At 41.5% G+C, this 13,775-nt stretch overlaps 3 protein-coding genes and 1 pseudogene across 6 annotated transcripts; 2 read left to right on the top strand and 2 right to left on the bottom strand.

The window, feature by feature from the left end:
* Positions 1 to 151: 151 nt before the first annotated feature.
* Positions 152 to 3,043, bottom strand: LOC104815957. 2 transcript variants are annotated; one of them, XM_010544585.1, is made up of 6 exons: positions 2,689 to 3,043; positions 2,034 to 2,574; positions 1,713 to 1,933; positions 1,234 to 1,447; positions 934 to 1,111; positions 152 to 642 (listed from the first exon to the last, which is right to left on the bottom strand). In XM_010544585.1, the coding sequence occupies exons 2-6, from the start codon at positions 2,124 to 2,126 to the stop codon at positions 407 to 409; spliced, it is 942 nt and encodes a 313-aa protein (XP_010542887.1). In that variant the 5' UTR covers positions 2,127 to 2,574; positions 2,689 to 3,043; the 3' UTR covers positions 152 to 406. The 2 variants fall into 2 exon arrangements, with proteins under 2 accessions (XP_010542887.1, XP_010542885.1); XM_010544583.1 differs by having other exon boundaries at positions 2,034 to 3,043.
* Positions 3,044 to 4,520: 1,477 nt separating this feature from the next.
* On the bottom strand, positions 4,521 to 7,598 carry LOC104815956 (SWI/SNF complex component SNF12 homolog). 2 transcript variants are annotated; one of them, XM_010544582.2, is made up of 3 exons: positions 7,308 to 7,598; positions 5,369 to 6,922; positions 4,521 to 4,896 (listed from the first exon to the last, which is right to left on the bottom strand). In XM_010544582.2, exons 2-3 carry the CDS (start codon positions 6,910 to 6,912, stop codon positions 4,821 to 4,823), a joined length of 1,620 nt encoding a protein of 539 aa, XP_010542884.1. In that variant the 5' UTR covers positions 6,913 to 6,922; positions 7,308 to 7,598; the 3' UTR covers positions 4,521 to 4,820. The 2 variants fall into 2 exon arrangements, with proteins under 2 accessions (XP_010542884.1, XP_010542883.1); XM_010544581.2 differs by having other exon boundaries at positions 7,405 to 7,598.
* LOC104816096 lies at positions 7,406 to 9,088 on the top strand (annotated as a pseudogene).
* Positions 9,089 to 9,195: 107 nt separating this feature from the next.
* LOC104815954 (jasmonic acid-amido synthetase JAR1) lies at positions 9,196 to 12,413 on the top strand. 2 transcript variants are annotated; one of them, XM_010544580.2, is made up of 6 exons: positions 9,196 to 9,605; positions 9,775 to 9,840; positions 10,030 to 10,390; positions 10,504 to 10,605; positions 10,696 to 11,540; positions 11,758 to 12,413. In XM_010544580.2, the coding sequence occupies exons 3-6, from the start codon at positions 10,083 to 10,085 to the stop codon at positions 12,294 to 12,296; spliced, it is 1,794 nt and encodes a 597-aa protein (XP_010542882.1). In that variant the 5' UTR covers positions 9,196 to 9,605; positions 9,775 to 9,840; positions 10,030 to 10,082; the 3' UTR covers positions 12,297 to 12,413. The 2 variants fall into 2 exon arrangements, with proteins under 2 accessions (XP_010542882.1, XP_010542881.1); XM_010544579.2 differs by having other exon boundaries at positions 9,775 to 10,390.
* Positions 12,414 to 13,775: the final 1,362 nt, after the last annotated feature.

Raw genomic sequence — 13,775 nt, 5'->3', positions numbered from 1 at the left:
CAAATATGGGGATTTCTATTATTATTATTATTACCTAAACACAATAATAGGATCCTTATTGTTGCCAAAGGATATAACCAGAATAAATAACACGGTCCAAACATAGATTAGAAAAAAAAAGCCTAATTTAATGTTTTTTTTTTTGTTATTAAAATGATAAACAAAGGCTCTCCAATCATGTTATATATAACATTACAAAAAGAAACCGATCAACATTTTACATACACAACCTCCATGGTTAAAAAGACCTTTTTTTTCCTTTGCTTGCAAAAGCAAAAAAAACCGTTCAGGCCTCAGGGTGTCCGTAAGCCGTTTGGAGCAGAGCTACGGACGGACGGGGTCCGTACAAAAGCACAAGAAAAAAAAACACAATTAATCACAAAAACGGTCCGAACGGTTAAGGGGCTCAGCCACAGCGGGAAGACATAACTCCACAGAAGTAGTTGAAGTCATGGTGCTGAACTCTGAGCTGCTTCAGCCACGAATCCGCGACGCTTAACAGCGAAACGAGCCTCTCCTGGTCGTGCCCTTTATCCTCCTCCGACATCCAAACGCTCCCTTGCATCTTGTAAGTCGCCAATCCAAACGGTAATAACGACATCTCTCCCTCGTCTTCGCCCTTTTCTTCTTCCGGTTCCATATCTGTGTTGACGTGGATACACCATATATCGGATATTTTGGTAAAACAAAGAATACGAATAAACTCGCCCATAAGGGGAGGATGCCTTATCTTATAAGGATCCTAAAAGAAACCGAACATAAGTCATTTCATGGTAGGTCCAATTCAAACACACGGGTAGAACTCAACCACAAACCTAATTTGTAAGAAGAGGGTATCCATATTTGGTCGAGATGGGATCCGAACAGAATCACGTCAGTATATGTACATTCGATGATTCACCGTCAAAATCTCGACGAGCTCGGAGAATTTACCTTGGAATGAAGAGGAGAGGGTGTGATAAGTGAGGAAACAAGTGGATAGGTCCTTGATGGTCCTTCCCATGGGAATATGGTAGATAGGGTACCACGCCACCGCCATCCAACTTGCGGGCGAAAGGTCTACACTTCTCAACGTCATCAACCCCGGGAATCTCTCCGCCAATTCGTTTATCTGAACTCCCAATTTTTTTCAATATATCGATTAAAGGGCTTTAAAGTTTCTTTATCTTGGTTCATATCTACCAAATACAATCTCTATAACGTGCAAAGTGCAAAAGATTCTAGGAATGGTACCTTATCCATGAGCGGAACCCGGGCATAAGGAGCAGATCGCTCGAAGTATTGGAGATAAAGGTAACCCAAACGATCATTTGGATGCAAGAGGGCATCAGGATGATCGAACCCTTCCTCGGATGCTGCACCACATCCCTCCATTCTCCATACTTTATCAGACTCGCTCTCTTCGCTACATGAATCGCTAAACGAATCCCCTCCTTCAGACTCCTCCCTAAACCAATTCCAAAAAAAAAAACTAGAGGTTTCATCAAGTTTCTTCACAGAGCAATGCCCCATATCTAAGTTTCATCTGATTCACCACAATCCAATCAAGATTTCTGTCTGTAAACGTATGAAAAGGTCTGTTTTCACCATCTGAAACTCCCCTAAGAACCTCAGTTTTCAGACATTGCCTTTGTACCGGAAAGATTCAACACAAAGCAATGCGATTCTTAACATGTAAACACGATCAGATGAAATGGGAAAGAGGAACAAACCTTAGACAGATCAAGGAAGATCGAGAAGTGAAAATCTGGATGGCGGAGAGATAAGGGACATAGTATTGGACCAAAGAGTCTCCATCTGTCAGCCGAATGGGAACGCCTGCCCCGTAAGCGCTCCATTCATCATAACAGTCCCAAAGATCACTCAATCTGAAAAACTCGACCTTTTCCCTCTCCCATGGATGCCATATCCTGTTCAGGTTCCTAATCCCCGCCTGCAATTCCATAACCCCATCGCTAATCACATGATTAACAACCGATAATTACGACCCCCAAAAAAGGGAAATGATCAAACGGAGACGAAGCATTTCAAACCTTGGGAAGAGATCGTGATTGCACCACGGGTGTTGTGCAATTGAGGAATCGCTCAAGGTTTGATTTTTTCCCCGACCCTTTATCAGACACCATGATTCTAACACGGAGAAAGAGAGAGAGAGAGAGAGAGAGAGAGAGATGGGTTCTTCTCAGGAAGAGCCCAGAAACAGAAGATAGAGGGGGAGGGAGAGAGATCTGGGGCTTTTTGGGGAGAGACACGCAAGCGAGTGTCTGAGCTTTGACGTTAGGACAGCTGAATTTAAGGGAAACGGAAAAAAAAAAGGGGCCAAAAAAAGAAAAGAAAAACCCGAAATCTCCTCAGTTGCTTGCTGAAGAAAGAAAAGCCTTTTTCTATGCTGAGAGCCGATTTCCCGGTTTGCTCGGCAAATTAGAAGGAGAGACAAATCCAAAAGTCTGAAACAACAGGTATCCGACACGACACCCAGTAATACACAAAATCACGATCGAGACACCAATGCTTATGTTTTGCTCTTCCCTCGTAAAACTGCCAAATTGAAGCCACCTGTCGAGATCTATGACCCTTCAGGCCAGAATCAGAGAAAACCAGAAAATCCAGACCCCAAATAGACAAACAACCGTTCAGTTCATGTTTCGATCAGTACCCAACTGCTAAACAAGAGAGAAAGAGACGAACTTTAAAGAGCTCTCCCCTCTCTGGAGACAGACCGCAGCCGAGATAATGGAGAAGCGACAAAATTTTACCGGGAAACCAACACTTTCTCGGGAAAATTCTGGAAAAGGGAAAAGAAAACGGGCGGGGCCGGGTTACAAAAGGAGGGACGGAACTACAGCTCAAAGCTCGTGAATCCGCCTTGCCCCTCTCTCTCTCTCACGACGATCTTCAAACGATGCTCTTTAAAATTCTCGATTTTTTTTTTTTAAATTTCTACCCTTTATCTGAAATAATCTCTGGGCACAGATTCATTCAGATGCTCACCGTGAATATTTGTGAGGGGAAAAAAAAGCATTAATAAAACACAGAGAGAGAGAGGAAAATCTCTAAATTCCAAAAAATCTAAAATCTAAAATGCGCGTTAACACCTAATCTGAAGTTTGACCGAATTTCCTCGTCCCCCCATCTCATGATCCTCACGTGTCCTGTTTTTTTTTTTTAATCTGTAATCTCCCCCTTTTTTATTAGCCTTTAATCATTTTCCACTGGAAATCCCACCCCCATAAATATTTATATTCATTATACTTACTTACAATATATATATATATATATATCGTCTTATTTAATTCCATATCCCTAATATATTAATTTGCGGCTTTGTATCTTATGATTGAATAATGATAACGTTAAATCTTTTAATTATCTTTAGAATGGGACTGTTATGCTAAACAAGTGATTTACTGTTTAAATACGGAGAGTTGCAATTATCTCGACTTACTAAATGCGATATGCGCTCCTCCTAACATTCTATGGATTATCGATGGTCCTTATCCGTAAGCAAATTCAAACTTCAATTTTTTTTTTAAATCAAAATAAATAAACTTGAACAAGACTCAACTTAGCCAAAGAAAAAAAAAATTAAAATCCATATTAAATATCCAGATTACGCTGTATTCGATGCATTAAAGCATGGAAACAAGGGATGCACGTTTAAAATGCCGGTGACGTGGACTCCGTCACATATTATATATACCGCAAGTGTTACCGTATAATAATAATAATATCACAATCGTATTGGCCGCATAAACCAATGAATATCAAAACGATATGAAAAAACAAAACCCCATTTGATATGAAAACCGACACGTGGCATGTTGTGGACGTGCGAGGTGTAGATTTATAACACAATTCCAAAATCACAAAATTTATTCGGGTTCAGTCCAAATGGGGCATATTGGTAATTGGAGTTGAAATTAAGATTGAAAATGTGAAACAGAACAATATTGCATTGTATCATTATTATTATTTTGATTATCCCCTCTAACAGAAAGAAACTCATCTAGTGTTAATCTGATATATATATTCATCTAGTAAATTCGTTTTTTAACCAAATTCATGATTCGGTTTTTATATCGAATTCAAGTTCACTTGTCTCTATACAGCTACATATAAGGGTGTCAATTTGGGCTCGAGTCACGAAACCCGATCCGGTCCAACCCGAAAATTACTGAGCTTCGAGTCTAAGTTTCTCGGTCCGAAAAAAAATCGGGATTTTGGGTCGAGTTTGAATCAAATTTCGAACTCAAGTCAGGCCAGTCCGAAAACTCGATATTTTTTTTAAAAAAAATGTATAAAAGGAATTATGCAGACCGGACTGGGACTGAACCCAGAATATATAAAACGGGCTTCAAACTTAACTACATAGAGCCGAAAAAAATCTGATCAGTCCGAACCCAAACCCAAAATCTTCAGACCGAACACAAACTCAGGCCGGATCGGACCAGACCCACCGATTGACACCCCTAGCTAACATAGCACAATCTCTCTCCCTCTCCCCACAATGGTATCACACGTGAAAACCCAAAAAAAGCCTCTCCATTCAACTCATGTAAGCGAAGGGAATACAAATACATGGGGACTTGGAAAAAAAAGGCTACAAAAAACAAAAAAAAAAATGTTAAATTCTCTCACCTACATATTCTTCTCTTCTTTCATGGCATTTCACTTGAAATATACACCAAGGGCTGAGGCTAATTCTACTTTCATGGCATTTATAACATAAACCAAATTGATCTCAGAATTGGGAAAAAATGAAGAAGAAGAAGAAGAAAAAACCCCTCTGGGTTCGAGGATATATTGAACAAGCGACAAGCTCATGAACTGCCATGCACGTCGTTCCCTGCTGCAGCAGGTCTCCTGTTCAAGTATCGTATTACCGCATCCTCGACCCTGCACGGACCACCAAATCAAACAATTTCTGATCAGTTTTTGCTTGAATTCACACGATCTTAGCCGCTCTATTCTCCCTTCACGTTGAATCGGAGCACAAACTACGTTCTTTCTGACCCTTAAATATGCAAGTCACAAGTGAATTCTATTCGTGTTCTTTGCCACTCTAAACACATGCCCATGTCGGATCAGACCAAATTGAATGATGAATGTTGTCCATTTTCGTGATTCATAAAGCCCCCTGTTATTCACTAGGAATTCTAAGATGACTCCTGTGTTCTGACCCAGATTATGTTGAATGTTGGAGACACAACACAACTAGCATGAGGAACGCAGTCTAAGTTCTGTTCATCCAGACACAAGAAATTCCCACCATATATACGTCTGATTTGTCTAAAAATGCAAAATTTTGAATTTCTTGCACTGTTAAGTGATGGAAATTAGCCTAGCAAACAGGGAATGATGAGCTTACCATGGTTGGTTGAAGAAATCAGATCGGCGTTCTCTCTCGGCGCTGCGACTTGCTTCTCCTGCAACGTGCTTCAGGTCCTTGCTTTGAGACTCGATCAGAGCATTGATGAATTCAACCGGTGACTGGCTGAACCCTAAGAAAAACGCACGCCGTCTTCTATGCTCATGGATTTTTCGTATGGCTGCACATATTGCTTCATCACAGGCCTCGATCTCTTTGTTCTTCTCCGCATTGGCCAACAAGATGGACAGTTCCCTTTGGATTGGATAAGGTACATCTACTTGCACATCGTAACAAGCTGTCACTGCCGGATTATTTCCCGACAACTTGATTTTGTGTTCTAGATGAATCGGTGGGGGAGGTGATAAGTGCTGAGATATCTTCTGAGAGACCATCGTGAATTTCATCTTCTCTTCCCCAAACACCTTCTGGAGTGCAGCATCACAGTTAAAGAATGAGGGGTCATTCGGGTTCTGCAATTTCCTGGCTTTAACGTAATGCCAGATTGCTGCGATGATTCTGGGCCGGGTATCAACCTCAATGCCGAGAACTTCCATCAGAGCAGGAGATAGCTTGAATTTCTCGGGAACGTAGTTCATCTCCAAACGTATATCAGCTGTGAACTCTTGATCCCCTTTCCTCTTTACCTCAAACCCTTCCTGAGGAGCCGGTGATCGGGCATTCTCCCATATGATCAATGGGTTTTCAGGATGCAGCCTCTGGTCCAGGGAAATTGTTATCCGTTTGAAGAAAGATGAGAACTTTGGATATAATGGATTTGATCTCTGAACAAACGCGGGCTGATCAGGATCCACTCCATCTTCAAGGATCCTCCCAATAATCTTAAGAGTCCATGTTGGTGGGTCAGTATTTGGTTTCCTTGGGATCGTGTTGACCTGGTTAGCAAACGTGTTAAAGATATAGATCCTAAGCGTCTTCTGAATGCAGGGAGGGTTTTTGAGAGCCTCCTGGATATCAACTTTCTTTCTCAACAATGCAGCATCAACCCGTGACTCAAATTCCAGAAGCTGTGTATATAAAGCAGACTCGGGCAAGATAGCAGCCACCCGATCCTGCAAGGTCTTCTCCGGAAGCTTCTGCTTCTTTTTACGTGCAGCAGGAGTTAACTCCATTGTTCTCATAGGGGATATTGTGTTGTTAGTTGCAGGGACACCAGGAGGGCGCATAGGTGGTTTCTGTGTGAACCGCTTTAGATTCAGACTTCCGGGAGTTGACAGAGACGGCGAAGAAGAAGCCAAACCACCAATTCCTGGGGAGCCCTGGTTTTGGTTCATTGCCAAGCCTTGTGCTTGTAAGTGAGCTTGGAGTTGAGCTTGAACTTTAGACTGTGCTTGAGCTTGAGCATGGGCAAGGGCCTGGGCTTGTGAAAACTGAAACTGACCTTGAAAGTTAGCCGCCATTTGGGACGGGGGGAAGCCTGGGTTTGCAGGGATAGATGCGGAGGCCATCCCGGGATTCCCAAAAGGCGAAGAAGTAGAGCCTGGAGGCTTTGGAGGATTGATGTTGTTGTTGTTCCCGGACATTGGTATATATCTAGCATAATGATCAAACTTTCAGACAACCTAAAAATCTTAACTTCTCGCTCATTCAACCATAACACGTGTAAAATATGCCTAAAACCACAGACAAAGAACAAAAACCTAGCAATTCAAACAAAGGCAAACAAGCTCATTTTTTTTTCTGCCATGGAAGACTACTCAGAAAGCTAATCTACATTAGGAAAGAGAGAAATCATTTCGCCAAAATCCGGTGGTCAAGAACGTAACAAGCGCACTGAGCCAGAGAATTGAAGCGTCTTAAACCCTAATTTTCCTGAATTGAAAAGCATCAAAGTTCAGTGAGTACAAACAAAACCCAACAGCTGAATGCAGCAGAAAATCAAGACACTGATACGAAGGACAAGCAAACTGCTACATACCCAGGAGAAAATCTGAGAATTTCGTTACAGCTGAAGCGAGGAATAAGAAACCCAGAACTCAAATCCAGAGAAATTCGAGAAGGAAACAGTTCCTTACAATGACCAAGATCCCGAGCTTCGATTTCTTAATATTCCCACGAAATGCTCTCCAGAAGCAGAAAGACAATACAGAACAAGTTTTGGTGACGGGAAAGTATCAGAACCTCATCGGCGCAAGATCGTTTTGAATCGTACGGTCGTAGACGAGCTTTCTCGCGAAGCGGTCAAAGAAAAAGGGAAGAACCCCAAGAAGTAAATTGAGCTCGTGAAGTTTGGGCCGTAAGCAAAACCAATAGGCCCAACATATAGAACACGTACCGGTTTAGACCGGTTCTGTGTGGCCACAGTGTTAGCACGCGTGTTGAGCCCTATAACGACGTCTCCGATTTGGTGAAGACGACTCGTGATGATCTCCATGGGTAAGTCAAATCATCCTCCTCCTCGATGGTTCGGCCGCCATGGAATCCAATCTATATCGTTTCTGACGCTAATTCATTCTTAAATTTTCCGCTCAATTTCGCTTTCTTTGTGCTGAAATCGGGTGAGCTCTGCGAAAAAACCCGATATCGCTTGGAGGTTCTTTCGCTGGGCTGGTATGCAGAGAAGAAGAATGCTAACAAGCTTGAGTGGTACGTCTCATTGATTGATGTATTGGCACTGGCTAATAATGTGGACAGAATCAGGTCCTTTTGTGGTGAAATTAGAAGTATGGAGTTCACGATGGCTGTATCTTGGCCGCTAATTCTCTGATTAAAGAGCTTTGGTGTGCTCGGGATGGTGAAGGGGCTGTTGTTGGTGTGGCGTAGAATGAAAGAAAATGGGATCGAACCCATTCTGTATGCGGGTGATATTTTGGTTAATGGAACCTGCATAGTGCGTATTTGAGGTTATGGGCAGTGGCAGGTTCAGACCGGAACGTTGTGACTTACAACATCGACGATCGAAGGGTGCTGTAGAGCAGGGCAGACCCAGAAAAAGCTATGGAGAATTTCAGAGTAGCCAGATAAGATGGCATATATGACTATGATCATGGCGTGTTAGGGAGATAATTGTAGCTCTGTATCAAGAAATGGACGAGAAGGGGCTTGAGATTCCACCCTAATGCTTATATTTTAGTGATCGGAGGACTTTGCAAGGAGGGGAAGCTGAAGGAAGGATATGATGTTTTCGAGAATATGACTTGCAAGGGGTCTAAACCAAATGTGGCTGTATACACTAAGCTGATTAGAGCCATATGCAGAGTGTGGAAGTATCGAAGAGGCACTTAGGATCCTCTTATGATAGATGAAGGCGTTCAACCTGACGTGGTAATTTATGGTGTTGCTGCCAATGGCTCGTGTTAGGAATGGGAGAGTGGGAGAGGTTCTGGAGTATTTTTGAGTATTGCCTGAGTAATGGTGTTAGTCTGTCAATTCAATGTTTTGTTCTAGTCTCGCTGATGGTTTTAGGACAGGTTGGAAGAGTAGATGAACCCAAGAGGCATTTGTTACGAAAGGATTGGGGGCGTAAAGAAGGCGTGTGAAGATTAGAACTTTAGTTGAAAGTTCTGAATCTGACTTCAAACAATCACAATGGGGAAACCGGGGTTTTTTGTTGTTGTTGTTGATTTTATCCAAGGGCGCTGTGTCTTAGACATGCTAGCAGATGTCCAGTTCTTGGCAGGTGTGGTTCCTCCGGCATCTTTGTCAATATCTGCTACTTGAAATAATATCATCAATAAACATTGTGATGACTTCAGCTTCTGGATTTTATTCTTTTGATTTTGGTCTCTCTATACTGCAAGTTCTTGTCATATAATTTCCCGCTTATCTTGGAGATGAGAAGACTTGGTGACATTTTATGGTAAGAACAAAACATACTGTCCTTGGATTTACATCGATTGACAGACAGGACATGTAGGGAGTTAATGGCACATCAAGATCTCGAGGGAGAATAAAGTGAAAGATTGATTTGCAAACTCCAGCACTTGTGTCCTTGAACTTGTGGTGAATATTTCTGCATAGAGTGTTAGTCACACAGAAGGGGAGAGAGAAAAAGTAGACGGGGAAGAGATTATGTGAATATCAACGTTGGATCCATGGAAAGTGGTGGGCCTATCAAGGTTGAGGCTGAAGAAATAGCCAAACCAAAAACAAAACAAAGTTGTGTAACACGTGTTTCATGGTCCTACATGGGTACCCCCAGTTAAATGCAGAAAAAGAACCATCAAGGGTCGGCCACATTCGGAGAGAAACAAAAATCTAATGCTTCATTACTCCGGTAGGTGCTTCTTAGCTCTCTTCATTTAATTTCGGGCATATGCTTGGGAATATTCCGTCTATCATGGTTACACAAGAACTGAGAAACCAGATATTGCCCGGTGTGGTTAATGATAGTTTTTCTAAGATATGAGGATACTAAATGTGAATCTCATTCAATGTTTTTGTAGTTGTAAGAGATGCTAATGGACAATGGCCTTCTGTGACATATATGGAGATACCTGACACATATGGAGGTATCTGACATATATGGCTCCTTGTAAAAGGACAAATGAGTCCCGAAAGCTGATGAACAATAATGCAATGAAGAAATAAAACAAATTTGTCGTTGTCTGGCATGGGATAGTGAAAGACAAATTGTGTGGTCAATGGCCCGTTCCCTATTTATTATGCAGTGACCGCTAACTTTTGTTTTTGCATCATAGAGGTAAACTAGTGCCAGCCATTAGCTTCTTAGTGCCTGGAAAAGCTGTTTTGGATGGAACTTACAGGAGCTGAGCATGAAGACGTTATTGCTTGGTTCGAGTATGTGTCGGAGAACGCGAGCAGGGTCCAGAGCGAGACGCTGCGTCGGATTCTCGAGCTCAACAGTGGCGCCGAGTATCTGAGGAAATGGCTTGGGACTGCTAATGTACAAGAGATGGATGCTTCTGCCTTAGAAAATCTCTACACTTCCTCTGTGCCTATCGCCTCCTATGCTGATCTAGAGCCTTATATTCAGAGAATTTCTGACGGAGAGACTTCTCCTATACTTACACAAGAACCCATCACAGTTCTATCTCTCAGGTATGGTTATACACACAGGTAGATGTATATATAAAATCTACATGCTTGAGTTTGTTTATGTGCTCCATACCCGTATGTCTGTTTTGATCCATTTTCTTCCTTTGAATGTCCAGCTCTGGAACAACAGAAGGAAGGAAAAAGTATGTCCCATTTACTCGCCATAGCTCACAAACGACTCTTCAGATTTTCAGATTATCAGCGGCTTACAGATCAAGGTTTCCTTGCTTTTCTGATCTTTCCTTTTGGTAGATTCCGTTGAACATTTCATTTGTTCATTAGTTTCTATGGCAAATTCTTTTTTGAAGGGTTTATCCTATAAGGGAAGGAGGGAGGATTCTTGAGTTTATATACGCAAGCAAGGAGTTCAAGACGCGAAGCGGGCTGAAGGTGGGAACGGCCACGACACACTATTATGCGAGCAAAGAGTTCAAGACTAAGCAAGAGACGACCAAATCGTTCACTTGCAGCCCACGAGAAGTGATCTTAGGTGGAGATTTCAGGCAGTGCACATACTGCCATCTCCTTCTCGGCCTCTACTTCTCAGGCCAAGTAGAGTTCATTGCCTCTGCTTTCGCTTACACCATTGTCCAAGCTTTTGCATTTTTTGAAGAAATCTGGAGAGATATATGCGATGATATCAAGGAAGGCGGTCTCAGCTCAAGAATCACTCTGCCCAGGATGAGAAACACCGTCTTGAATCTGATCAGACCAAACCCATCTCTTGCCTCGCGGATTGAGGCCATATGCTTAGAGCTGCAACAAAATCTGGGGTGGTCCGATCTGATCCCAAAGCTGTGGCCTAACGCAAAATACGTCTCGTCGATCATGACGGGTTCCATGTTACCTTACCTAAAAAAGCTGAGGCATTATGCTGGCAGTTTGCCATTGGTCAGTGCGGATTACGGGTCCACCGAGAGCTGGATTGGTGTAAACGTGGATCCACATCTACCACCAGAGGATGTGAGCTTTACTGTAATTCCCACGTTCTGTTATTTTGAGTTTATACCGCTGTACAGGCAGAAGAAGCAAGACAACTGCAGTAACGGTGTAAGCTCAAATGCTAACGATGACTTTGTAGAAGATAAGCCTGTTCCTCTGTCTCAAGTCAAGCTCGGGGAGGAGTACGAGGTTGTCATTACCACTTTTACCGGTACGCTTGCTGCATTATTACCTGTAATGATATCCTCGTTATCTCGTCTCCTTTATAATTATGCTCGTAAAAGACTAGATAAGTAACTAGATCATCACAAGTGGTCTGAAGTCAAATCTGTTTATGTCTTCTGGTGGAGCCATTTTACAACAACAAAAAAAAAATGATGCTTTCTGATCAGTGAATGGTTCATAATTGTGTCGTGGATCTTTTGAAGGTCTTTACAGGTACAGATTAGGAGACGTAGTAGAAGTGACTGGGTTTCACAAAGGCACACCAAAGCTGAGTTTCATATACAGAAGGAAACTGATCCTGACGATAAACATAGACAAGATCACTGAGAAGGACCTGCAGAGGGTGGTGGACAAAGCGTCTCAGCTGCTGAGCCGGAAGACTCAGGCCGAGCTCGTGGACTTCACGAGCCATGCCGACGTGTCGGACCACCCGGGACATTACGTAATCTACTGGGAGATAAGAGGGGAAGCCGAGGAGAAAGTGCTGGAGGAATGCTGCAGGGAAATGGACAAAGGGTTTGTGGATCACGGGTACGTGGTCTCGAGGCGTATGAACGGGATAGGACCGTTGGAATTGCGGGTTGTGGAGAGAGGGACGTTCGGGAAGATAGCCGAGAGGTGCGCCGGGAAAGGAGGTGGTCTGAACCAGTTCAAGACGCCTAGGTGCACCACCAATACTGTCATTCTCAAGATCCTTGATGATTGTACCGTTCAGAGGCTTCGAAGCACTTCTTATGATTGAAACAGAACTCAAACTCAAACTCAAACTCAGTTTCTGTCCTGTGTCTGAGGCTGCGACGTTGTAATAGAGATCTTAAGGAAATAATAAAAGAAGATAAGCGAAAAGAAACTCGAACTAGACTGATTTAGTAATGGTAATATGTTTTTTTTCTAAGCCCAACCAACATTAAAATTAATATTTGGTTTTGATTTGATACGATTTTTATAAATTCGAATAAACCGTTTTCGAACCGAATCTAATAAATACCGAACCGAAATTCAAAAGGTGGCACCTCTATTATCAATGGGTGAAGGGAAAGTTTCGACCTTTATATCTTTAAAAAAAAAAAAAAGGGACAGAAACAAGAAATGGAATGGGGATATGCGAAAGGGCAATGAGCAATGTCTTTAACATGGGCTTTTGTGTGTACCAATGAAATTGGGGATAATGTTAACGTGGTCGGAGAATAGACCCTATGCTATGCCTCTGGGCCCCACTTACAATTTCTCTTTCTTTTTTTTTTTGTCTTTATTAGTTGTATTCTCGTTTTTAACGTTCTTGTTCGTACCTGTTTGCCGCCAACTAATCTCTTCCCAACAAACAAAACACATAAAGAAAACTTCACCCTTTCCATTTTGGCTTCTTTTGTTTTTTTTTTCATTTAAAAATTTATATTTATTCTTATGTTCAAAGTTTAAGGGTCAATTACTTTTTTTATATTCAATTTGAATAGATTCGCTTAGTTTAATTTTAAAAAAAATTATATCCAAAGAATACCTTCTTTTCGTCTATAGGAAAAGAGAAAAGAAATACATGCCCGCGACTGGGCCCGAAATATTGGGCCGTGGTCGAAGGTTCAGTAGTGGGCTTGAGCTCTGCCTCCTCGTATTTGGGCCTCTAATTGGGCATTAAGTATATTTTTATTTGAAATTTTATATTTTGTGAATCCATAAATTGTCGTTTTTATTTGAAATTGTGTATCTCGTAAACGAAATACAATTATAATCATGTCGAGTTTGAAAGATAGAAGCAAGTTACAATAATGGAAAATACATACAGTCACGGTTAAAAAGATTGCATACATATTAATTAAATTGGCTTAATTAACAAATGGACCGGCAATTATTGGAGGGATAAAACACGGCGAAATTGCACAATTGCATCGACAATTTTTCAGAAAATTGTATTAACTTAATATTCACTTTTTATCTACGTGAAAAAAAAAATATCTAATTTTTCTTTTTCCTATTTGTTTTACTTTTTTTCTCTTGACGGCTTGAACCAGAATTCAGACAAACTGATTTCTGAAAATGATACGATATGTTATGGACATTTTCTTGGTTTCACTAACAATCTCGCGACTCTGTAATGTCTTTGGATCTTGTACTGTCCATCAAATCTCTTCTGTTATAAAAATCCTGATCATTAGTAGTGGCGGATTTAGAAGAATTTGTAATAGAGGCAAAATATATATATATATATATATATATATATATATAT

The sequence above is a fragment of the Tarenaya hassleriana genome, unplaced genomic scaffold (assembly GCF_000463585.1).
Source record: "Tarenaya hassleriana unplaced genomic scaffold, ASM46358v1 Cleome24, whole genome shotgun sequence".
NCBI classification, from domain to species: Eukaryota; Viridiplantae; Streptophyta; class Magnoliopsida; order Brassicales; family Cleomaceae; genus Tarenaya; species Tarenaya hassleriana.
This window is presented reverse-complemented; position numbering and strand designations above follow the sequence as displayed.

Bases quoted from the DNA above. Each gene is read 5' to 3' on its own strand.
- LOC104815957 (XM_010544583.1), bottom strand. From the start codon at position 2,126: ATGGTGTCTGATAAAGGGTCGGGGAAAAAATCAAACCTTGAGCGATTC. The intron at 1,112-1,233 runs GTACCATTCCTA...TTGGGAGTTCAG, and splicing joins GGGTTCCGCTCATGGATAAG to ATAAACGAATTGGCGGAGAG. The intron at 643-933 runs GTAAATTCTCCG...ACGTCAACACAG, and splicing joins CCTCTCCTCTTCATTCCAAG to ATATGGAACCGGAAGAAGAA.
- LOC104815956 (XM_010544582.2), bottom strand. From the start codon at position 6,912: ATGTCCGGGAACAACAACAACATCAATCCTCCAAAGCCTCCAGGCTCT. The intron at 4,897-5,368 runs GTAAGCTCATCA...TGGTCCGTGCAG, and splicing joins GATTTCTTCAACCAACCATG to GGTCGAGGATGCGGTAATAC.
- LOC104815954 (XM_010544580.2), top strand. From the start codon at position 10,083: ATGGAACTTACAGGAGCTGAGCATGAAGACGTTATTGCTTGGTTCGAG. The intron at 10,391-10,503 runs GTATGGTTATAC...TTGAATGTCCAG, and splicing joins ATCACAGTTCTATCTCTCAG to CTCTGGAACAACAGAAGGAA. The intron at 10,606-10,695 runs GTTTCCTTGCTT...TCTTTTTTGAAG, and splicing joins TCAGCGGCTTACAGATCAAG to GGTTTATCCTATAAGGGAAG.